A 15,753-nucleotide genomic window follows, 5' to 3' on the forward strand; every position below is an offset into this window, starting at 1 on the left:
GTTGTGGGCTATTGGATGTCACATTTGGTACACAGTCATCATTAGGAATATTCGGAGCAGCCGATGCACACGAGGTGGATGCGACATCATGACAAACTTGTGGAGTTTCTATGCCATCACTGGTTTCGTCCAATTCCATGTCTAGCATGGCAAACCTATTGTTTGAGTTTGAATTACTATTTATGGCTGGATATGGCTCCAGCTTCGCGTCTCTGACAGCTCGTTTAGAGCTATGGTTGGGTGTTAAATTGGTCTTCCTCTTCCTCTCTTTCGTCAGAAGTTTTTGCGCATCAGACAATCTAGTAGCAGCTTTTTCTCTGGAGCTCGGCCTACTGATTGCTGCAGTTGTTGTAGATGTAGTATTGCAAGTTGCACTTGTAAATGTTATCGTCGTAGTTATTGTGCTTAGGTTAACAGATTCAGTGCATGAAGAGCGTTGATTCAATAATTCCATCCTGATATCCAGTGGAGACTTACCAGCTACTTGCCGCATTTCTTCATAATCAATCGGCTTATTTCTAAGCTGAGAGTTAGAAGTTTCGTTGTTCGTATCCATTTTACAGTTACTAATCCGGTCTATTTATTTATTTTTTTTTTTTTTTTTTTTTTTTTCCAATAAGTACGTTGCTTGTTGCCTCCCTTGTGCGGCTGCCACGTGGTGAGGGGCCCAATGGGCAGAGAATGCAAATTTTTTGCACCTTATCCACCGTTCTTTGTTGATGTTCACATGCCGACTCTGCAAGGCAGAGTCCAAATGTTAGAATGCGTGCTGTTTTGCACAGCTACGAATGCAGGTTTGCGAATTAAATTTAAAGTGAAATTCACAGACAAAAAACTATAAACAACCGCTCAGTGTGACCAGCTCTCGTTACATTAAACTTAATTGACAGTTTTTCGACATCACCTTTGCCGCTTTGGTGTGACAAGTCAGGACACTTTTCCACTACCAACTCACTGGCTTGGCCTCCTCATCCTCCACCTAACGAGCTTAACTTTTAGCAGCAAGTGCCTGCTTAGTTTTTACGGCCGAGAGTAAGTAGCCAGTTAGTTAGCTGCTTTTAGTTAAGATTAATTCTCGCAGGCAGAATAAAATACATTTTAAGCAGCTGAAGCAGAAGGAAAAATACAAGAAAACGTAAGTATGAATACATTTTGTGAATACTGCTTGCTCAAGTTACCCTCGACTAACATAGCAGTGATTTTAAATCAAATTTGGCATTTTCGTTTTTAATTCAACATTTAGACGTACTCTTTGAAAAAAAAAATAAAGTCAAAAAATATCACAAAATTTCGGTTTTAAATTTTGAATCGTGTGAACTTAGTACAGAGGCCGCCATGAAGTTCTATCCGAATGCAGATGTCTGGTTCTATGTGGACAAGCCCAGCTGCTTGAACAGCTACCAAAAGTATCCACCCACGCACAGCTGGAAGATTCACGATAAGACCACCTCGCGGGAAATGTACTATTGGCGCGACATCGAGGGCGTGAAGAAGACGGAGATCAAGCTCAAGGATCTGTACTTCACCAAGTGGCCCAAAACCCGCATCCGTCCGCAGGCCTGCTTGGGATTGCTCTATGCCACGGGCAACAGATTCATCCGACTGACCAAGGCACCACCAGCGGGCTTCAAGTGCGCTCCACTGCCCGTCAATCTGGCCACCGCTCGAATCGTCAAAGGTAAGATGAATTTATTCTTATTAAATTAAACATTTTACTATAAATCTTGTTAAATTCTTGCAGTGGAGCTGCGCAAGAAGGCGAAGCGCGAAAAACAGGCAGCTAAAAAGGCTAAAATGGAAGCGAAGAAGGCCAAGAAGGCGGCCAAAAAGGGCAAAGGAAAGGGCGGCAAGGACGATCTTAAGCCAAAGGTCATTAGGACATACGAAGACGCCGAGAAAGCATAATGATTACACATTATATTCAAATCCCGGTGTATTAAAGTGAATTTCGATCATTTTTAAACGTTTTTAAGGCGCATAAAAAATGTCAACTTAGTCCTTTTTTTTATTATTATTATTTCATGGAGGTACTTGAGCTGCCCTTGAATCTGCAACATTTTAAATGGGTGCTCATCCTTTGGTTGGCTTTTCAGATTGGGAAATTCTCAACTGGCCCTTTTCCCCATACCGCTGGATTCGCGCTTCATTTTATTGGAACCCCTTGGGCTGCCCTCGCTCGACTGATTGCCTGCATTTAATCAAATTAATTAATGGCACATTTCACATTCATCATTTGCCCGGTTGCATATTTTCCCATTCTTCGATGCAGCAAAAAGCCAGTGCTCCGCTTCGGGCTTCTCTGGCTGGAGCCACGCCCACATTTTCCCGCCCTTTCGCTCGCGATTGAGATTGAAATTGCACGGCAGTCGCCGCTTTTCATACCACACACAGCTTTTTGTTGCGAATTTTTTGTACACGGTGGCATTCTTTTTTTGGCACAAATCAACGAACTGCGAAATTCAATTGAAAATCGTTGAATGCAAGTTAATCAGTTCGCTTGGCTACGCTAATTATGTGGCCACTATATGTGAGCAGAGGTGGGCGTACTGATATATTTACAAATATTCTCGGCAGGGAGGAGGGGCGTGTGTACGGATATCTGGGATATCTCGGATATCTGGGTAACGTAACCAAATTATTCGGTTGTCGACTGGTCTGCAATTTAAATTGGACTGAATTGATGGCTTTGGTTGTCCCTGCAAATTGATAAACAAACAATAAATTGAACATCGAATCGGTTGTAAAAGCATTGGTGAAGTATACTCCAAGCGAATCGCATACATTGATATATTGGGCATGTAGTCAGAAATGTACCTTTGGAAATATGTGTGTATATCTACTAGGATGGATTACCATCTAAATCTGAGTGTTGCGATTTATCGACACATTGGAATTCGGCACAATACCTAAACATTGGGCAGGTCTGCTAGGTTCATTTGTTATTCTGCTTAAATTATTAGAAACCCTTTATTGGCCATTAATTTGTTTCCAATCATTGGCGCCATGAATCATGAATTGGTTTGGGTATATTCATATAAATCTTAGTATACCGGGCTTAATTCAAACAGCAAACATTTCTGTACAAACACAAACCCTGTAAAGTTAATGTATATATTTAAGAAATAAAGTAGTACAGCAAACATGGAGAAGAGCACACTGAAGATCAATAATGAGGACCGGCAGAATTTTGTGGCCACACGGATGAGTCTGCCGCTCTTTATGGTGTCCCGTAATATGGACTTTTAACTACCATCGAATCATTCATTAAAAATCATTCCATTCAGGCAATCGTATTAGAAGGGAAAATTTACCGCGAGTGGAGAAGCAATTTAAGTTGGCCGGCCAGCATTACAATGAGTTCTGCCAGAAGGGTAAGTGTTCTTACAGTTTCCAAATGGGCTGAAAGCGAATTGTTTTTCCCAGAAAACAGACGAGAGGCCTTCAGCAAATCCACCTTTGATCACTACCGCCACATTACGGGTTTCGACAAGACGCCAAAGAATCCGTATCCGGAACGTCGACGGCTCCACATCGATCGGACTATGACCAAATGGAGGGGCTGGCAACTGCCACCAAATCATTACGGGGTGCCCCCGGAACCATACCTCCGACTGAAGGGCACCAAGGGCTCTGTATTCGCCAAGCCGCACACGAATCATAGTCGCGTCTCCATTAAACCACCGCCATATCACTTTTACGAACTTCCGGCGGAAATCGAGAGGCTCTTCAAGCGCCCGAACTTGCAGAAGGGCATCTTCCTTTCAAGTAAGTAGTGGAAACAGATAATAAGATACTTAATATAAAAAAACCATGAAGCCTTAATGTAAGAGATATGTATCAGTATAAAATATTGCAATCACACCCATCCAGATGCCCGCGATCGTCGACCGACCACGCACGCGATGATATCCAATCTCTCTGGCTGCTGGCGTAATCCCAAGGATGCCGGTCCCTGCGACACCCATACAAACATCTTTGAGCTGGCCGCAAATGCTGTACCCATCACAAAGGCGCCACGCCCTAATCCGCACCTGTTTCTGCGCCACTCTTGTGTGCCCACCAAGCCCAATCGCCTGATCCGACGCCACATCAGCATGGAGCCGGCTCCAGGTCGCTACTGCACCAGTTATCCGAACGTGTGTCCCTGTCCGGCTGGTAAGACCAGTGTGCCGGGACTACAGCTGATGATTGATGACCAGAAGCGCCTGAAGTTTCGCCGCCAGCCATTTGAAAGGATCAGTCGAAAGCGACTCTGTGAGCCGGATTGGCGCCACGTCGAGGGCCAAGGCCACCGTCATGTCTTCCTAATGGGACGCAAAGATAGGCCAAAGCCCACCAAGAAACCTACTTCTTCCAAAAAGCAGGGAAAGCCGATAAACATGTATGCCGATTCCAAGTACATTAACATGCTGAGCCAGCCGCAGCGACATCCCATTTCTATTCGGCAATATCCGGTTCCGCCGTACGTGCCCAAGATCACCTACAACTGTGCGGCCAAGCGGGTGATCCGCAAGCAATTGAAGAACAACAAGAAGATCGCCTTCAATAGTGGCCAGGAGCGGTGGAAGGATGGCGAACGACCGATGCAGCTGACCGCCCGCCAACTGGAGGCCATCAAGCAGAAGCTTCCGCCGGAGAGGCGACTGATGGACTACCCCATTGAGCTGCCCGAGGTGATTCCCAGTCGGCTGACCCAGGTGCCCGATCACCAGAGGGTCACCTACATGCCCAAGTTGCGCAAGCGCCTGTTCAAGTTCCTGCCGATTCCCGGTGCTCGGGTCCTGGTCACCGATAGCGATATACGTCCGGACATTGTTTTCGATCCGGAGCACCCGACCGGACTGTACCGGCGCAAGATCGATGAGACCGCGTTCTACAAGGACTCCGTGTTGCGGTCGATGGAGAATAGGGAGGAATCAGATGCTACCGGCTTGAACGATTCGCAATCGCAGTCCCAATTGGATTCGCCACATCAGTCCATGATCCGAAACACTGAGGGCGCTGCGGATCAGTCGGCACCCAAGAGCGCTTCCCAGATATCGTTCCATGAATAAAGTGGCTTCTCTGCTCCACGTTTGTTCCAGTTTTAAATCCATTTCGTTTTTGATTTATGATCCACGCTCCAGTGAATTCACGTGGCCACATGAAGCTAAGGAAAGAACCAAGTGATGGCCGAAGAAAATAAGCTAAAAAGCCCTAAATAAAGATGGGAAAATTATTCACTTGGAAAATCTGGTTTCGTTTTCAATTGCAAAAGCAGGTAGTGATGACGGCAGTTGTTAGATAAATTATTACATTACCAATTAACTTCTGAGCTTGAGGTATAGCCAAAAGATATGAGTAATCATAGCATCCAATATAAAAATCAGCTAACACTTTTGAAATATATTATTAATTGAGAAATATAGCTATTTTGTAGTTCCTGCTTATATGTTTTCAGCTCATCAGCACTGGCAATAGACTGGGCGCCTAGAGTTTCCTCGCCCTTCCGGCCTTTGGAGCCATAAAACAGGCCAAAGTAACTTTGGGCCATAAAATAAATAACTTTTTTAACTGTCCATCTCTGCGCACTTCCCGACCCCCGGACCCCCGGACCCTAACCCCATATCCACATCCACACTCGCACCACACACATGAAGACAAAAAGGTCAAAACCAAATAATTAAGTTTTGCAAACGTTTTGCGAGTAACTCGGAACTCGGGGTGCCCGGGTTGATGGAGCCGGATCCGGGTGTGCACTACGTGTGCACGTGGCCATTAAAATGTTCGTATTATATCTCTCCCTGCTTAGATTGTAAAACATAATCTGTTATCAATTATTTTAGCTTCGTGGCCTGACTAGCTGGATGTGGATGTGGATATGGTTGCGGATGAGCCTGCAAATGGGTCGGGGGCCAAAAACTTGCAAAGCGCTCGCATTGCATTTTGAGTTTGGGGGGCGAAAAGTTGCCAGACCACACACACATACATGCACACAGATATGTATTTATGACTTGGTTAACAATTCTGGCTGGTAAGCAATTTTCCTTCGCTCAGCTCTGCTCGCCATAAAAATGGGCAGCAAATCGATTATCGAATCGAGCAATTGCAACTGGGCCTAATTGAGTTCCGCGAGTCAAGAAAGTCCAGCCAACTCAGCAGTTGAAAGTTCTTTGATTTATTTCGTTTCCATTTTGAGGAATGAGCGATGAAAAAGCCTTCATATCAGCTCATTCATTTTAATACTTTGGCTATCAGTCACAGAGCAATTTTTACGTTCTAACTACTTTGAAAAGTAAGAAATTCCACCAAAATTAGCCGTCTTTTGCGGTTACCGAAATTAACGCAAATGGGTCTGAAACGCTTTGTATCCTCTGTGATTCGCAAGTCCCCGATCAGTCCGTCGGAACCTGGAAAATTGGCTGCCGGTTGCCCAGCCGTGTTCGCCCAAGACGGCACGTGGACTGCCAAGTTCAATGGTCGTTCCGCTCCGGAGAAGAATAACGATCAGGTGATCAAGCAAGAGTCCGGCCGCAAGGACGCCGATTTAACTTCCACAACTCGACTCCCACGCAAACGTTCTTGGCTACAGAGGCGTGTGATTCCCTCGTAGACGACGCTCGCGTGGTTAAATATCCAGATATGCCAAATCTGTAATCGCCACTTCAGTCGCCGTTTTGCAGTTTCACGCTCTGGTGTGCTAAGTAAATGGTTTATTACTACAATTACTTGATTTTCTATGATTTGCCGGGATGTTATGAGCTATGTTCTTAAAAATTTAAGTGATAAAAGAAATTTTTGAAAGAACCACTACTACTAGTTGTAACCGCACACAGTTACGTTTTTTGACTGACTTTAGAAAGAATATCCAACCAACCAAGTAAATAAGATTTCTACCCATAAAATCGCTGCATTCGCGACTCCCTTTCTGATGAGAGACTCAATGCAACTTTTGTTTACCAGCTGCTGATTAACAATGGCAGCTGCAGAAACCTTGACTATATGGGCATGTCCGGGATCCGAGTTTCCCCTGCCACAGAAAAATATTATGGTTAATGCTCGTGCCATTGTCGAGTTGCCCGTTTCCCTCCGACTTCTTGGCTTGTTGTGCAAATATTTTACACGACACACGAGCGGCACAAAGCCAAAGCGCACAAGTAAAAGTAAATTATAAGTAAAGGCAACAATGGCGGCAGCAACAGCAGGAGTTGCCAGTTGCAACAATGATGCAGTGCCACGTTGAAACGCAACTGATTGTGCGCGAAAAGTTTTTTGTTGATGCCACGCGCTGGAAAAAATACAAAGGGGGGGAAAATGAAGATGGTGGAGCAACAAAAAAACACAACGCCCGGTTTTCGGTTAACATGACTTATTATTATGGGGGCAAAAGTGGGAGTGGCAGTGCGGACTCAGGGCTCAGACTTGCCAACTAGTTCAAGATGAAGTCCTGGTGGAAATGGATCACAGCGAATGCCACGAAAATAAAGACTTCTTCTTTTGTCATGCCACCCACAACGGCAAACTAATATGCGAATGAGATACCCTCAGATGTGAAATGAAGGTGGATGGTAAGGAAATCCTGTCGATATCTGGTCTAAAAAGTAGAAATATATTTACAATATTTCTTGGCATTTACATAATTCGCTTGCAGAGTTAACTATGATTTTGAATTGAGTGAGAACAGAGGGTAACATAAAACTGGGCATTCCAGGCATACCCCTCTGCATATCCTGTCTTGTCCTGTGTCTTACTTTTGTGTGCGAGTCGGCCAAACAAATGAGCCACGACTCTGGCAGTCTTTCTTCGTAGCCCGCTGCCCTTTCCCCTCCAGCGGCTTTCTTCTCTGTCGCGCTCAGCATGGTGCAAAGTCTGCATTAGTCTATGCAAGTTGGGGGCGCGTCTTTGGGGCTCTTTCTTGCATTCGTTGTCGGCGGTTTTTGTTTTTCAGCTGGCTTTTGTTTGGCTCCTTGTTGCAGATTTCTTTCCTTCTCGCTCGGAACGAAGTGGGTCATGGGGTCGTGGCGTGTGCAAATTGCAGCTGCCAGCGGGGGCGTGTTTTTTGGGTGGCGCTGGGCTGGTATCCTTGCGGTTGCACTCGCTGTGCGTGCATGTCGACTTTACATTTTCAAATAATTTCTGATTAAGCAGGGGAGTGAGCCCCAACACCCCACCCCATCCCTTCGCCACAAGGGAAAATCTCTGACCCCCGCAGTGTGACAAACGCAATGGGTGCAGCAGTCACCATCTGTCCGTCCCGCTCTCTCACTCCCCTTTGCTGTACCGTTCCCACTCGCTTGGTCGCTTCGTGGCAACATGCTGACATATTGCGGGGCATAATTTACCGTTGCTCCCGCCTGCTATTTCTCTGCCTCTGGCCACACTGCTCCGTGCTCGTGCACTTTTCCTGATTCCTCGCCTGTCGCCGAGTGCAACTAATTTTTGTTTGTTCGCGAAGAGCCACAAAGATTTATGCTTGAGAAATTATGCTTTAAAATTCGAGCATATGTCTTCGTTGTTGCTCGCCGGCTTAAGTAATTTAATACACTTTAATGCCGACTCACTCTTACCATTCTGCATCTGCCATCCCACTCTGGCCCACGTATGTACATAATGTATATTTAGTGTATGCGCATATAAAGGACATGCATTACGGCAGTTAGAGCGAAGCGGCTGCGGGGGCTGCGGTGGGGAAGGGGGCTTAGGGTAAGCAGCAAAATGTTCATAAAAATGCAAATGTGCAAAATGGTGAAAGAGTGGGAAATCGCAATGAAAGAGCCAGCGAAAAGAAAAGGCGAAAACACATTTGAGCCAAAGGTTGTGTGTGAGCGTGTGTGTGTGTGCGTTAATGTGTTACTGTGTGCGTGAAAGCGCGTCACTTTTTGCGCTGACATTTTAAGTGCATCTTTGTGAAATATTTAAACAAAGAATAATTACACACGGCATTACGAACTTAATGCGGCTGAGTGCATGAAATACTCATATCACGCAAATATATGTAAGTGCAAGTGCATAAATGAATGAGTGTGGGGTCACAGGGCAACAAGGTGAAGGTTTATCGGCTCATTAGCTTACAAGTTGCATCTTATTGCCACTTAAAAACATTCTTTAATAAAAACACAGTTAACATGTGAATAATATCTTTCACAAAATCATTATTATGTGTTGAAATTGCTATCAAATATTTATTTATTTATTTTAATATTTAACAAGCTTGTTATTCATTCCAGTTGAGTGTTGTAAATAACATTCGCATCATATTTAATAAAGCTTGTGCAGTTTTGCAGGCTTAAACATTTTCTGTGCAGATAAGAAAGTGTTGGTTTAGCTAACGTGTTTAGCTAAACCCACTTGTTTGGTATGTAAAATGGTTTTAGTTTAACACTAGGCTGTACAAATTGACCAGCATGGCCGGCTGCAAATGCATTTTCCGAATGCCAAACTGCATCACGTTGACCCACCCAGCTGAAGTATTCCCCCTTACCTCAGCAGCCGAACAGTTGTTGTGACAAGGACTTCGAGATGGTTACCCATGGCTAAGCCAAAGTTATGGCGATTGCAGTTGGAAATGTGCATCTCCACACACACTCGCACATGGCAGGGAAAATCAGTTTGGAAATTGAATTCGACTGCTGCAGGGTGTGGTGGAAAAGGAAAAGGGCCCTCCAGATTGGGCTGCTGGCATACCGAGAACTCAACTGGAACTCCACTGGCTGAGTGGACTCGAAGTGACTTTGTGCTTGCCATTGACTAAAACAAATGGGCTCCACAACATCTTTTACTGTCAGCTGCAACTTGTCGCCCTGTCCATTTGGGGTGGGCCACTGCTGCTGCTGCCCTCCACCTCCTGGTATATAAATAAAATAAATATTTATATTGAAATGCAACGCAATCGAGCGCAACAGAATTGAATTTCAGAGCTTTGCCATTGGCTTTTTGTGCCTTTTGCCTTTCGGCCTTTGACTTGTCCGCAGCTACTACTAAACTGGACAACCGGAGGAATAAAGATCCGGGAACGGAGATGGGCAGATAGAGACCAAGATGAGAGGACAGCGATTTTAGTTTCTCAAATTGAATTTTCAGAACTTTGTTTGGCATTTAATTGCATTGCAAGTTGCGTTGCAATTCCAATTGATTCCGAATGAGCTGAGTGCTGCAGGTGAAGCGGCCCCAAAAACGATTCAATCCCATCCAATTGGATTGTCCTTTAAAGCGTAATGCGAAATAGTTTTGCTGTTAGTTAGTTGACACAACTTATGTGAATTTAACATTGTTTGCTTTAGTTGAATCGGCAGGTTGACTGAGCAAACTAAAATAGTGAGCGAAAATAATACAGTGATGCAAAAATACCCTTGCGGAGTTCCTAATCTCTGGGAAGTTTAATCAAATAAATCAAATTGAAGTCCGACTTTTGGAATCAAATTTAGCCAGCAGCTGCGTTATTTACGTTGAGTTGAATTAGGTAATTGCTGTGACTTTTAGTCTAAAATTTACTCCGACCAACTAGTCGTATGAGTAATTTTTAGAGGAGTGTAAGCCAGAGCTACCTTTAATGCTACAAATATTTATTTAAGGACACTTTTTATTTCCTACAGACGTATAAAAGTATTTATCTAAACCTTTGTTTGGCTTTTCCAAGACTGGTATCTCGGCTGTAAGGGATTCCACGAGGAACAGGAAGCGGAAAAGTGTCCATCGTGCATTATGCAAAAAGCCATGAGGGAGGAATATAAAATTACATTACTCAACAAAACAAAGCAACAAATTATCATTTAGATAATACTTTTTAGTGCTTTTCCCCCCCTCTTTTCTTCAGCTGTCCCTGTCTGCCAGCCTTTCACTTACCTAACGCATGGAAATTTTTTCCATCTGCATGCATTTTCTTTGCGATACCACCTCGGAAATTCAGCGGAGCATATCAGGCAATCAGTTCGCCGCCAATGGAATTTTTCGCGGGATACCCGACATTCCTCATATCATTTCTGCATTTCCGCTGCGTGGGAAAGCGCGTAAAGTAAAATGTAAGTGGCATGCATGGAAAAAACACAAGGGAGTGGAATGTGGCAAGGAATGGGTAACATAATACGCAGAATAACAAAAGCGGAAAAGTGTGCAAAAGCTGTCTAGAGTAGCTGCCAACCGAGGAGATAAAGGATGGAGGACGCTTGGCAATGCAAATGCTCCTAATGTTCGCTTTATGTCTTTGTTTTTGGACTCCTTCAACAGGATACTCTGTTCAGTTGCTTGTATCTAGGTGTGCGTCTATCAGGACATAAAATTGATTAGCGGCAGAAACTTCGGTGTCAAACTCAAACTTTGCGAATACAATTTTTGCAACGCAGCTAATTATTTGCATATTTCTTTTACCCGGCCAGACGTGCGACATGAAACTCCGGGAGTTGGTCCTAATTTGAAAGGTTTTTCTTTTGCTACTTACCTCAGGCCATACCTGCACTCCCATCGCCTTCCACAAAGACAAATGCAAATGTCAGCAGAGTGTTGGCAACTTTTTCATTTTGCAACTCTGCCAGGACTTGGGTATGCAGTTGTCATTTTGCGTTGCGCAAATGTCAAACTTATAGACGCTAAGCCACGTGCCAGAAAAGGACCGGGCCCCCTAGTTGCCAACCAGGCAACCAGTCAACTAGTCAACCGCCCAGGCAACCACTCACCATTTTCCGATTTTCCCCACCCCTGCCCCGTCTGCTCACCTCGTTGCTACACTGCGTGGCATGCCAATGTTGCACGTTCAAATTAACTTTAATGAACCCAGTTTAGTTGCAAATGAGTTACAGAACTCGAAAAACACATCGAAACGTGTTTAGTGAGCAATGAGCAATGCAAAGGTAGAGGATTCGTTTAGCTGAAATATTCCACTCAGGTGCATCTTGATGTTTTTACAATAAAATACACAAGTATGAATAATTTATATCGCAGTTTCAGGAAAAAAGATTCAAAACGTCGAACAAACGTAATTACATGAATTTAAGACATATTCTTAAATCCGTGTGGATGCATTTCGGAGGCCTGAGCCCGCCCAATGAAGTCAAAATGTTTGATCAAAGGCAAAAGGGTCTGTCCTTTTGGATGGAACCTGCCATAAGCACTAAAGTACCGGTTATGGGGCTAATCTTGAGCACCATCAGCTGGCCAAAATGCATCAGTGCCCCTTTCAGAGGCCGTCAATCAAGCATATGCCGCCACTTTGAAGTCTGTGCACTAAGTCTAAGCTAGTTGGCTAGCACAAAGGACATTGAAGTTAACGGATTGATCCTAAACCCCATACAAGAATGCCCAAAGAACGGATAGCTAATCGACATTTCATTTCATAGTCAGAGTTTAAGAAATTTTAAGAAACTCGCCCATATGTAAAAACATCTTGTCCAGTTTCGCGAATGTGACAGTTACAATATTGGAAAACTTCTACGTTTCCGCACATCTAGAAAAGAATTTGTTTGTGGCAAAATAAAATAAATAAGTGCGAGCTATCTGGACCAGGACTTTCACTTAGCCAACTGCCCAACTTCCATTGCCTTTCATTTTCTGACAGTCATGCTTATTTATGGTCCCGCATCTTGAGAGGATCCCATTCAATGTGACTAGATTTTTAAGCCGTGGCAATTTATGGGCCGACTGTGTGCCGATTAGCCAAATATCGAGATTAGGCCTAAATCAGCATCGACAGCCAATCCAATTTCGTGGGCCACGCGAAAAGGCTTATGGACTTGCTAAATATTTCGCTGGCGGTTCGTTGACTTTTCCCGGGCAGTGGGCCAAAATGTAAGGAAAACAGAAATTGAAATAACACCAAAGATAACTGCGTAGCTGCCAAAAAAGTGTGAAAACCGCAGCAGCAAACTGACAAAATGACTCTGCGACCGACGAACTGCCACGACCGACTGTTTTGGCCCAGTCTGGTCTGCTATGTGGTTGTTGCGGTCGGTGTGGCAACAAAGGCGCATGTGGCAATTGATTTATTCAAATGAAATCACAACAAGAAAAGCAATCCCAGGGAGGTGTGGTCAGGTAACTTATGCACTTAGGCCAAAACAAACATTAGGCCGGCTAGCCGCACAACTTGTTCAGTATATTGTATTGGGGTTTCCCAGAAGAAAAGTTTAGCTTATATTGCCGAGACTCATTTGAGTGGGTTTATTTGGCATTATTTGGTCATGGAGTTTTTCTTACAAAAGAATATAAATTGTTTTATTTATTTGTTTTTCTGTGAGGCCAGTTGAAATATATTAATTCTTACCACAATGTCATTAATATTATAAGTTGCCCCGAACAACAATCAGCTAAAATCACGTAATTTAAATTAAACAGCCTTTTTACTTAAATATTTTTAATTTTTATTTTTAAAACAAATATTTGTATAACACTTAATACTATTATCTAGGCTTTTAATTTTCCTGCACATTATTGCAATCCACTCCAGCCAGCCAACAGTTCATTCCATCTACTGGCGACCACCTGCTCATCTATCCAGCTGCGGAAGGCAGCGACGTTGGTGTACACTCCTGGAAAGTTGGGATTTGCGCAGCCCAGGCCCCAGGAAACGATGCCGTATAGTCTGGCCGGTCCTTCCTCCGCTGGGTAACCCACCAGTGGTCCGCCGGAGTCGCCCTGGCAACTATCCCGACCTGGACGCGCGGCACAGATCATCCGCCGGGTTATGGGCAACACTTGGCTATAGGCACGCCGGCACTGATTCGATTCCACCAGATCCACGTCCACGAAACGGAGGTGCGGAGACACTCCAACCTCACCGCTGACTGCACTCTCCTCGGCCTGGAAACCCCAACCGCTGACCAGGAGACGGGTGTCCGCGGTGGGCGGGTCCGCTAATGCGGCCAGTGGCACTGGCTGCAGGTGCTCGGTGAAATTGAGCCGGCCATTCAAGATGAGCAACGCCAGGTCGTTGTCGTGGCTCTGGGGATTATAGTCGCCGTGGGCGATGACTCGCCGCAGGCTGAGCACATGGCCCCCACTCTCATGCTCGCTGGATCCCACTCGCACCGTGTAATCTGCACTGCTCCAGGGATCCTCGAAGCAATGGGCCGCTGTCAGCACGGTGTCGGTGCCAATGATGGCTCCACCGCATATGTGCCGGCCGTGCAACTGGACGGATACTTGATAGGGAAATTCTTGAATGGTGGTCACCTCGCCGCCCACAATCCGCCCATCGCCGGGAGTGGGCGTGGCTCCGGCATATGCCACGAGTGCCATTAGCCACCATAAAAGTCCCGTTGAGTACATGGCACCGTCTGACTGACTGAATGGCACTTCCGCGTCTTGGCTTTATATCACCGGCAGTGGGTCGCAACTTATCGGCTTGTCAACAGACTGTGTGATTAAATGTGTTTGCCATTCGCCAATTTGGGTAATATTCACCTACCTTATCTCAACTTCCTATTTGATTATTCACCGAGGTGTTATATACGCGCTATCTGACTTTGACCCAATAACCTTGGCATTTGTTGATATAGCGAAATGTGACTGGCAAATGGGGCTTTTTCTTGTGTATATTGGATATAGAATGCTTGTACGATATATTTATTGATAAAGAAGCTGTTTAAAAGATAAAATAATACATATTAAGCACCGAAAATGTAGCCCTAAATAACATCTGAGAAAAAGATAAAAGTGACTTCTTGTAACAATTTGTATTTCACACACTCTGTGGATTAAAGTTAGTTTCGGCAGGGGAAAACGAAACCCAATTAGATTGCCTGCATAGTGTTCAATTACACAGGTCTCCACATATTAAGTGAGAAAGTCCTTGGAAGGAGGCACACAAATCCTTCGTTTTGGCCTGGATAAGGAGTCATATTTCACAGCTGCCCGGCCAAGGGAGGGGGAGTGGAAAAGTTGATTCAGATTCAATGAATATGTTAACAACTTGGGCAGTCAGGCCAGATCCCAGGCGAGACATGTGTATCCGCATTATTTGCATAGAGTCAGTCAGTCTACTATTTCATTATGAGATAAAACAACCTGCTGCTGGACTTGCAGCAACTTATTAGTTTAGACAAAAATGAATTGCATAAATATTCTGCAGCCAAGGACCATTCTCAGCTTCGAGATAGTGAATAGGACGAGATACATTTTACACAATCGGATGAGGAGGGGCCAGGAAAGTCAAAGTGTCAGTGCGGGTAGGCACTAATTGTTTCATTTTGCCTGCCCGGCAGTAAACAATGGCAGAAGCCACAAATATATGCTTATTCCAGTGCACATACATATGTAGTTTACATTTTAACAAAATTCAATTTGCTGCTGCTGACACACGGTGGAGTGGGACTTTCTGCTGCTGCACATGCTAATTGCCTGTCCAGCAATTAATTAAACATGGCAGGAGTTAATAAAATGCAGGGAAAAGGATTCGTATGTATTTCTTGCTTTATACATAATTCAGACGATTTAACAAGTAAGTTGAATAATTGTCCTGCATGTAACGCTGAACTTTTTGCGGCTGCATTTTTTTCCGCTACTATATAAAGTTAAACAAAAAACGAACTATTGGAAATGGAATGTTAAGTGGTTATATGTTAACTATTAACACTGTTATTCATCAGAAGTTAGATAATGAGTAGTGTACTTTATTCTGGGTTTTTGTCATAACTTGTTGAGCAATATTGTGAGTTTCGATTTTTTCGTTTGTGATGCTTTAATATAAACATCCAATTAATATAACTACGAACATAGATTGGAAACAAGATTAATAAATTAAAAATATGTGTTTCCCTATCTTAAGAGCACACATTTTATAGGTAT

The 15,753-nt window shown here is 44.2% G+C and overlaps 4 protein-coding genes across 4 annotated transcripts; 3 read left to right on the forward strand and 1 right to left on the reverse strand.

Moving 5' to 3' along the window:
• Positions 1–888: 888 nt before the first annotated feature.
• Positions 889–1,995, forward strand: LOC6735375. Its single transcript, XM_002082286.4, has 2 exons — positions 889–1,678; positions 1,742–1,995. Exons 1-2 carry the CDS (start codon positions 1,336–1,338, stop codon positions 1,903–1,905), a joined length of 507 nt encoding a protein of 168 aa, XP_002082322.1. The 5' UTR covers positions 889–1,335; the 3' UTR covers positions 1,906–1,995.
• A 133-nt stretch (positions 1,996–2,128) lies between these two features.
• LOC6735376 lies at positions 2,129–5,231 on the forward strand. Its single transcript, XM_016168548.2, has 4 exons — positions 2,129–3,229; positions 3,285–3,371; positions 3,424–3,765; positions 3,871–5,231. Exons 1-4 carry the CDS (start codon positions 3,142–3,144, stop codon positions 5,052–5,054), a joined length of 1,701 nt encoding a protein of 566 aa, XP_016028704.1. The 5' UTR covers positions 2,129–3,141; the 3' UTR covers positions 5,055–5,231.
• A 945-nt stretch (positions 5,232–6,176) lies between these two features.
• On the forward strand, positions 6,177–6,778 carry LOC27206185. Its single transcript, XM_016168549.2, has one exon. The coding sequence runs from the start codon at positions 6,329–6,331 to the stop codon at positions 6,590–6,592; it is 264 nt and encodes an 87-aa protein (XP_016028705.1). The 5' UTR covers positions 6,177–6,328; the 3' UTR covers positions 6,593–6,778.
• Positions 6,779–13,354: 6,576 nt separating this feature from the next.
• Positions 13,355–14,300, reverse strand: LOC6735378 (trypsin delta). The gene has a single exon (XM_002082289.4). The coding sequence runs from the start codon at positions 14,233–14,235 to the stop codon at positions 13,396–13,398; it is 840 nt and encodes a 279-aa protein (XP_002082325.1). The 5' UTR covers positions 14,236–14,300; the 3' UTR covers positions 13,355–13,395.
• Positions 14,301–15,753: the final 1,453 nt, after the last annotated feature.

This window comes from Drosophila simulans, chromosome 2R (assembly GCF_016746395.2).
Source record: "Drosophila simulans strain w501 chromosome 2R, Prin_Dsim_3.1, whole genome shotgun sequence".
In the NCBI taxonomy this organism is placed as follows: domain Eukaryota; kingdom Metazoa; phylum Arthropoda; class Insecta; order Diptera; family Drosophilidae; genus Drosophila; species Drosophila simulans.

Bases quoted from the DNA above. Each gene is read 5' to 3' on its own strand.
- LOC6735375 (XM_002082286.4), top strand. From the start codon at position 1,336: ATGAAGTTCTATCCGAATGCAGATGTCTGGTTCTATGTGGACAAGCCC. The intron at 1,679-1,741 runs GTAAGATGAATT...AAATTCTTGCAG, and splicing joins CACCGCTCGAATCGTCAAAG to TGGAGCTGCGCAAGAAGGCG.
- LOC27206185 (XM_016168549.2), top strand. From the start codon at position 6,329: ATGGGTCTGAAACGCTTTGTATCCTCTGTGATTCGCAAGTCCCCGATC.
- LOC6735378 (XM_002082289.4), bottom strand. From the start codon at position 14,235: ATGTACTCAACGGGACTTTTATGGTGGCTAATGGCACTCGTGGCATAT.
- LOC6735376 (XM_016168548.2), top strand. From the start codon at position 3,142: ATGGAGAAGAGCACACTGAAGATCAATAATGAGGACCGGCAGAATTTT. The intron at 3,230-3,284 runs GTAATATGGACT...CATTCCATTCAG, and splicing joins GCCGCTCTTTATGGTGTCCC to GCAATCGTATTAGAAGGGAA. The intron at 3,372-3,423 runs GTAAGTGTTCTT...TGTTTTTCCCAG, and splicing joins CAATGAGTTCTGCCAGAAGG to AAAACAGACGAGAGGCCTTC.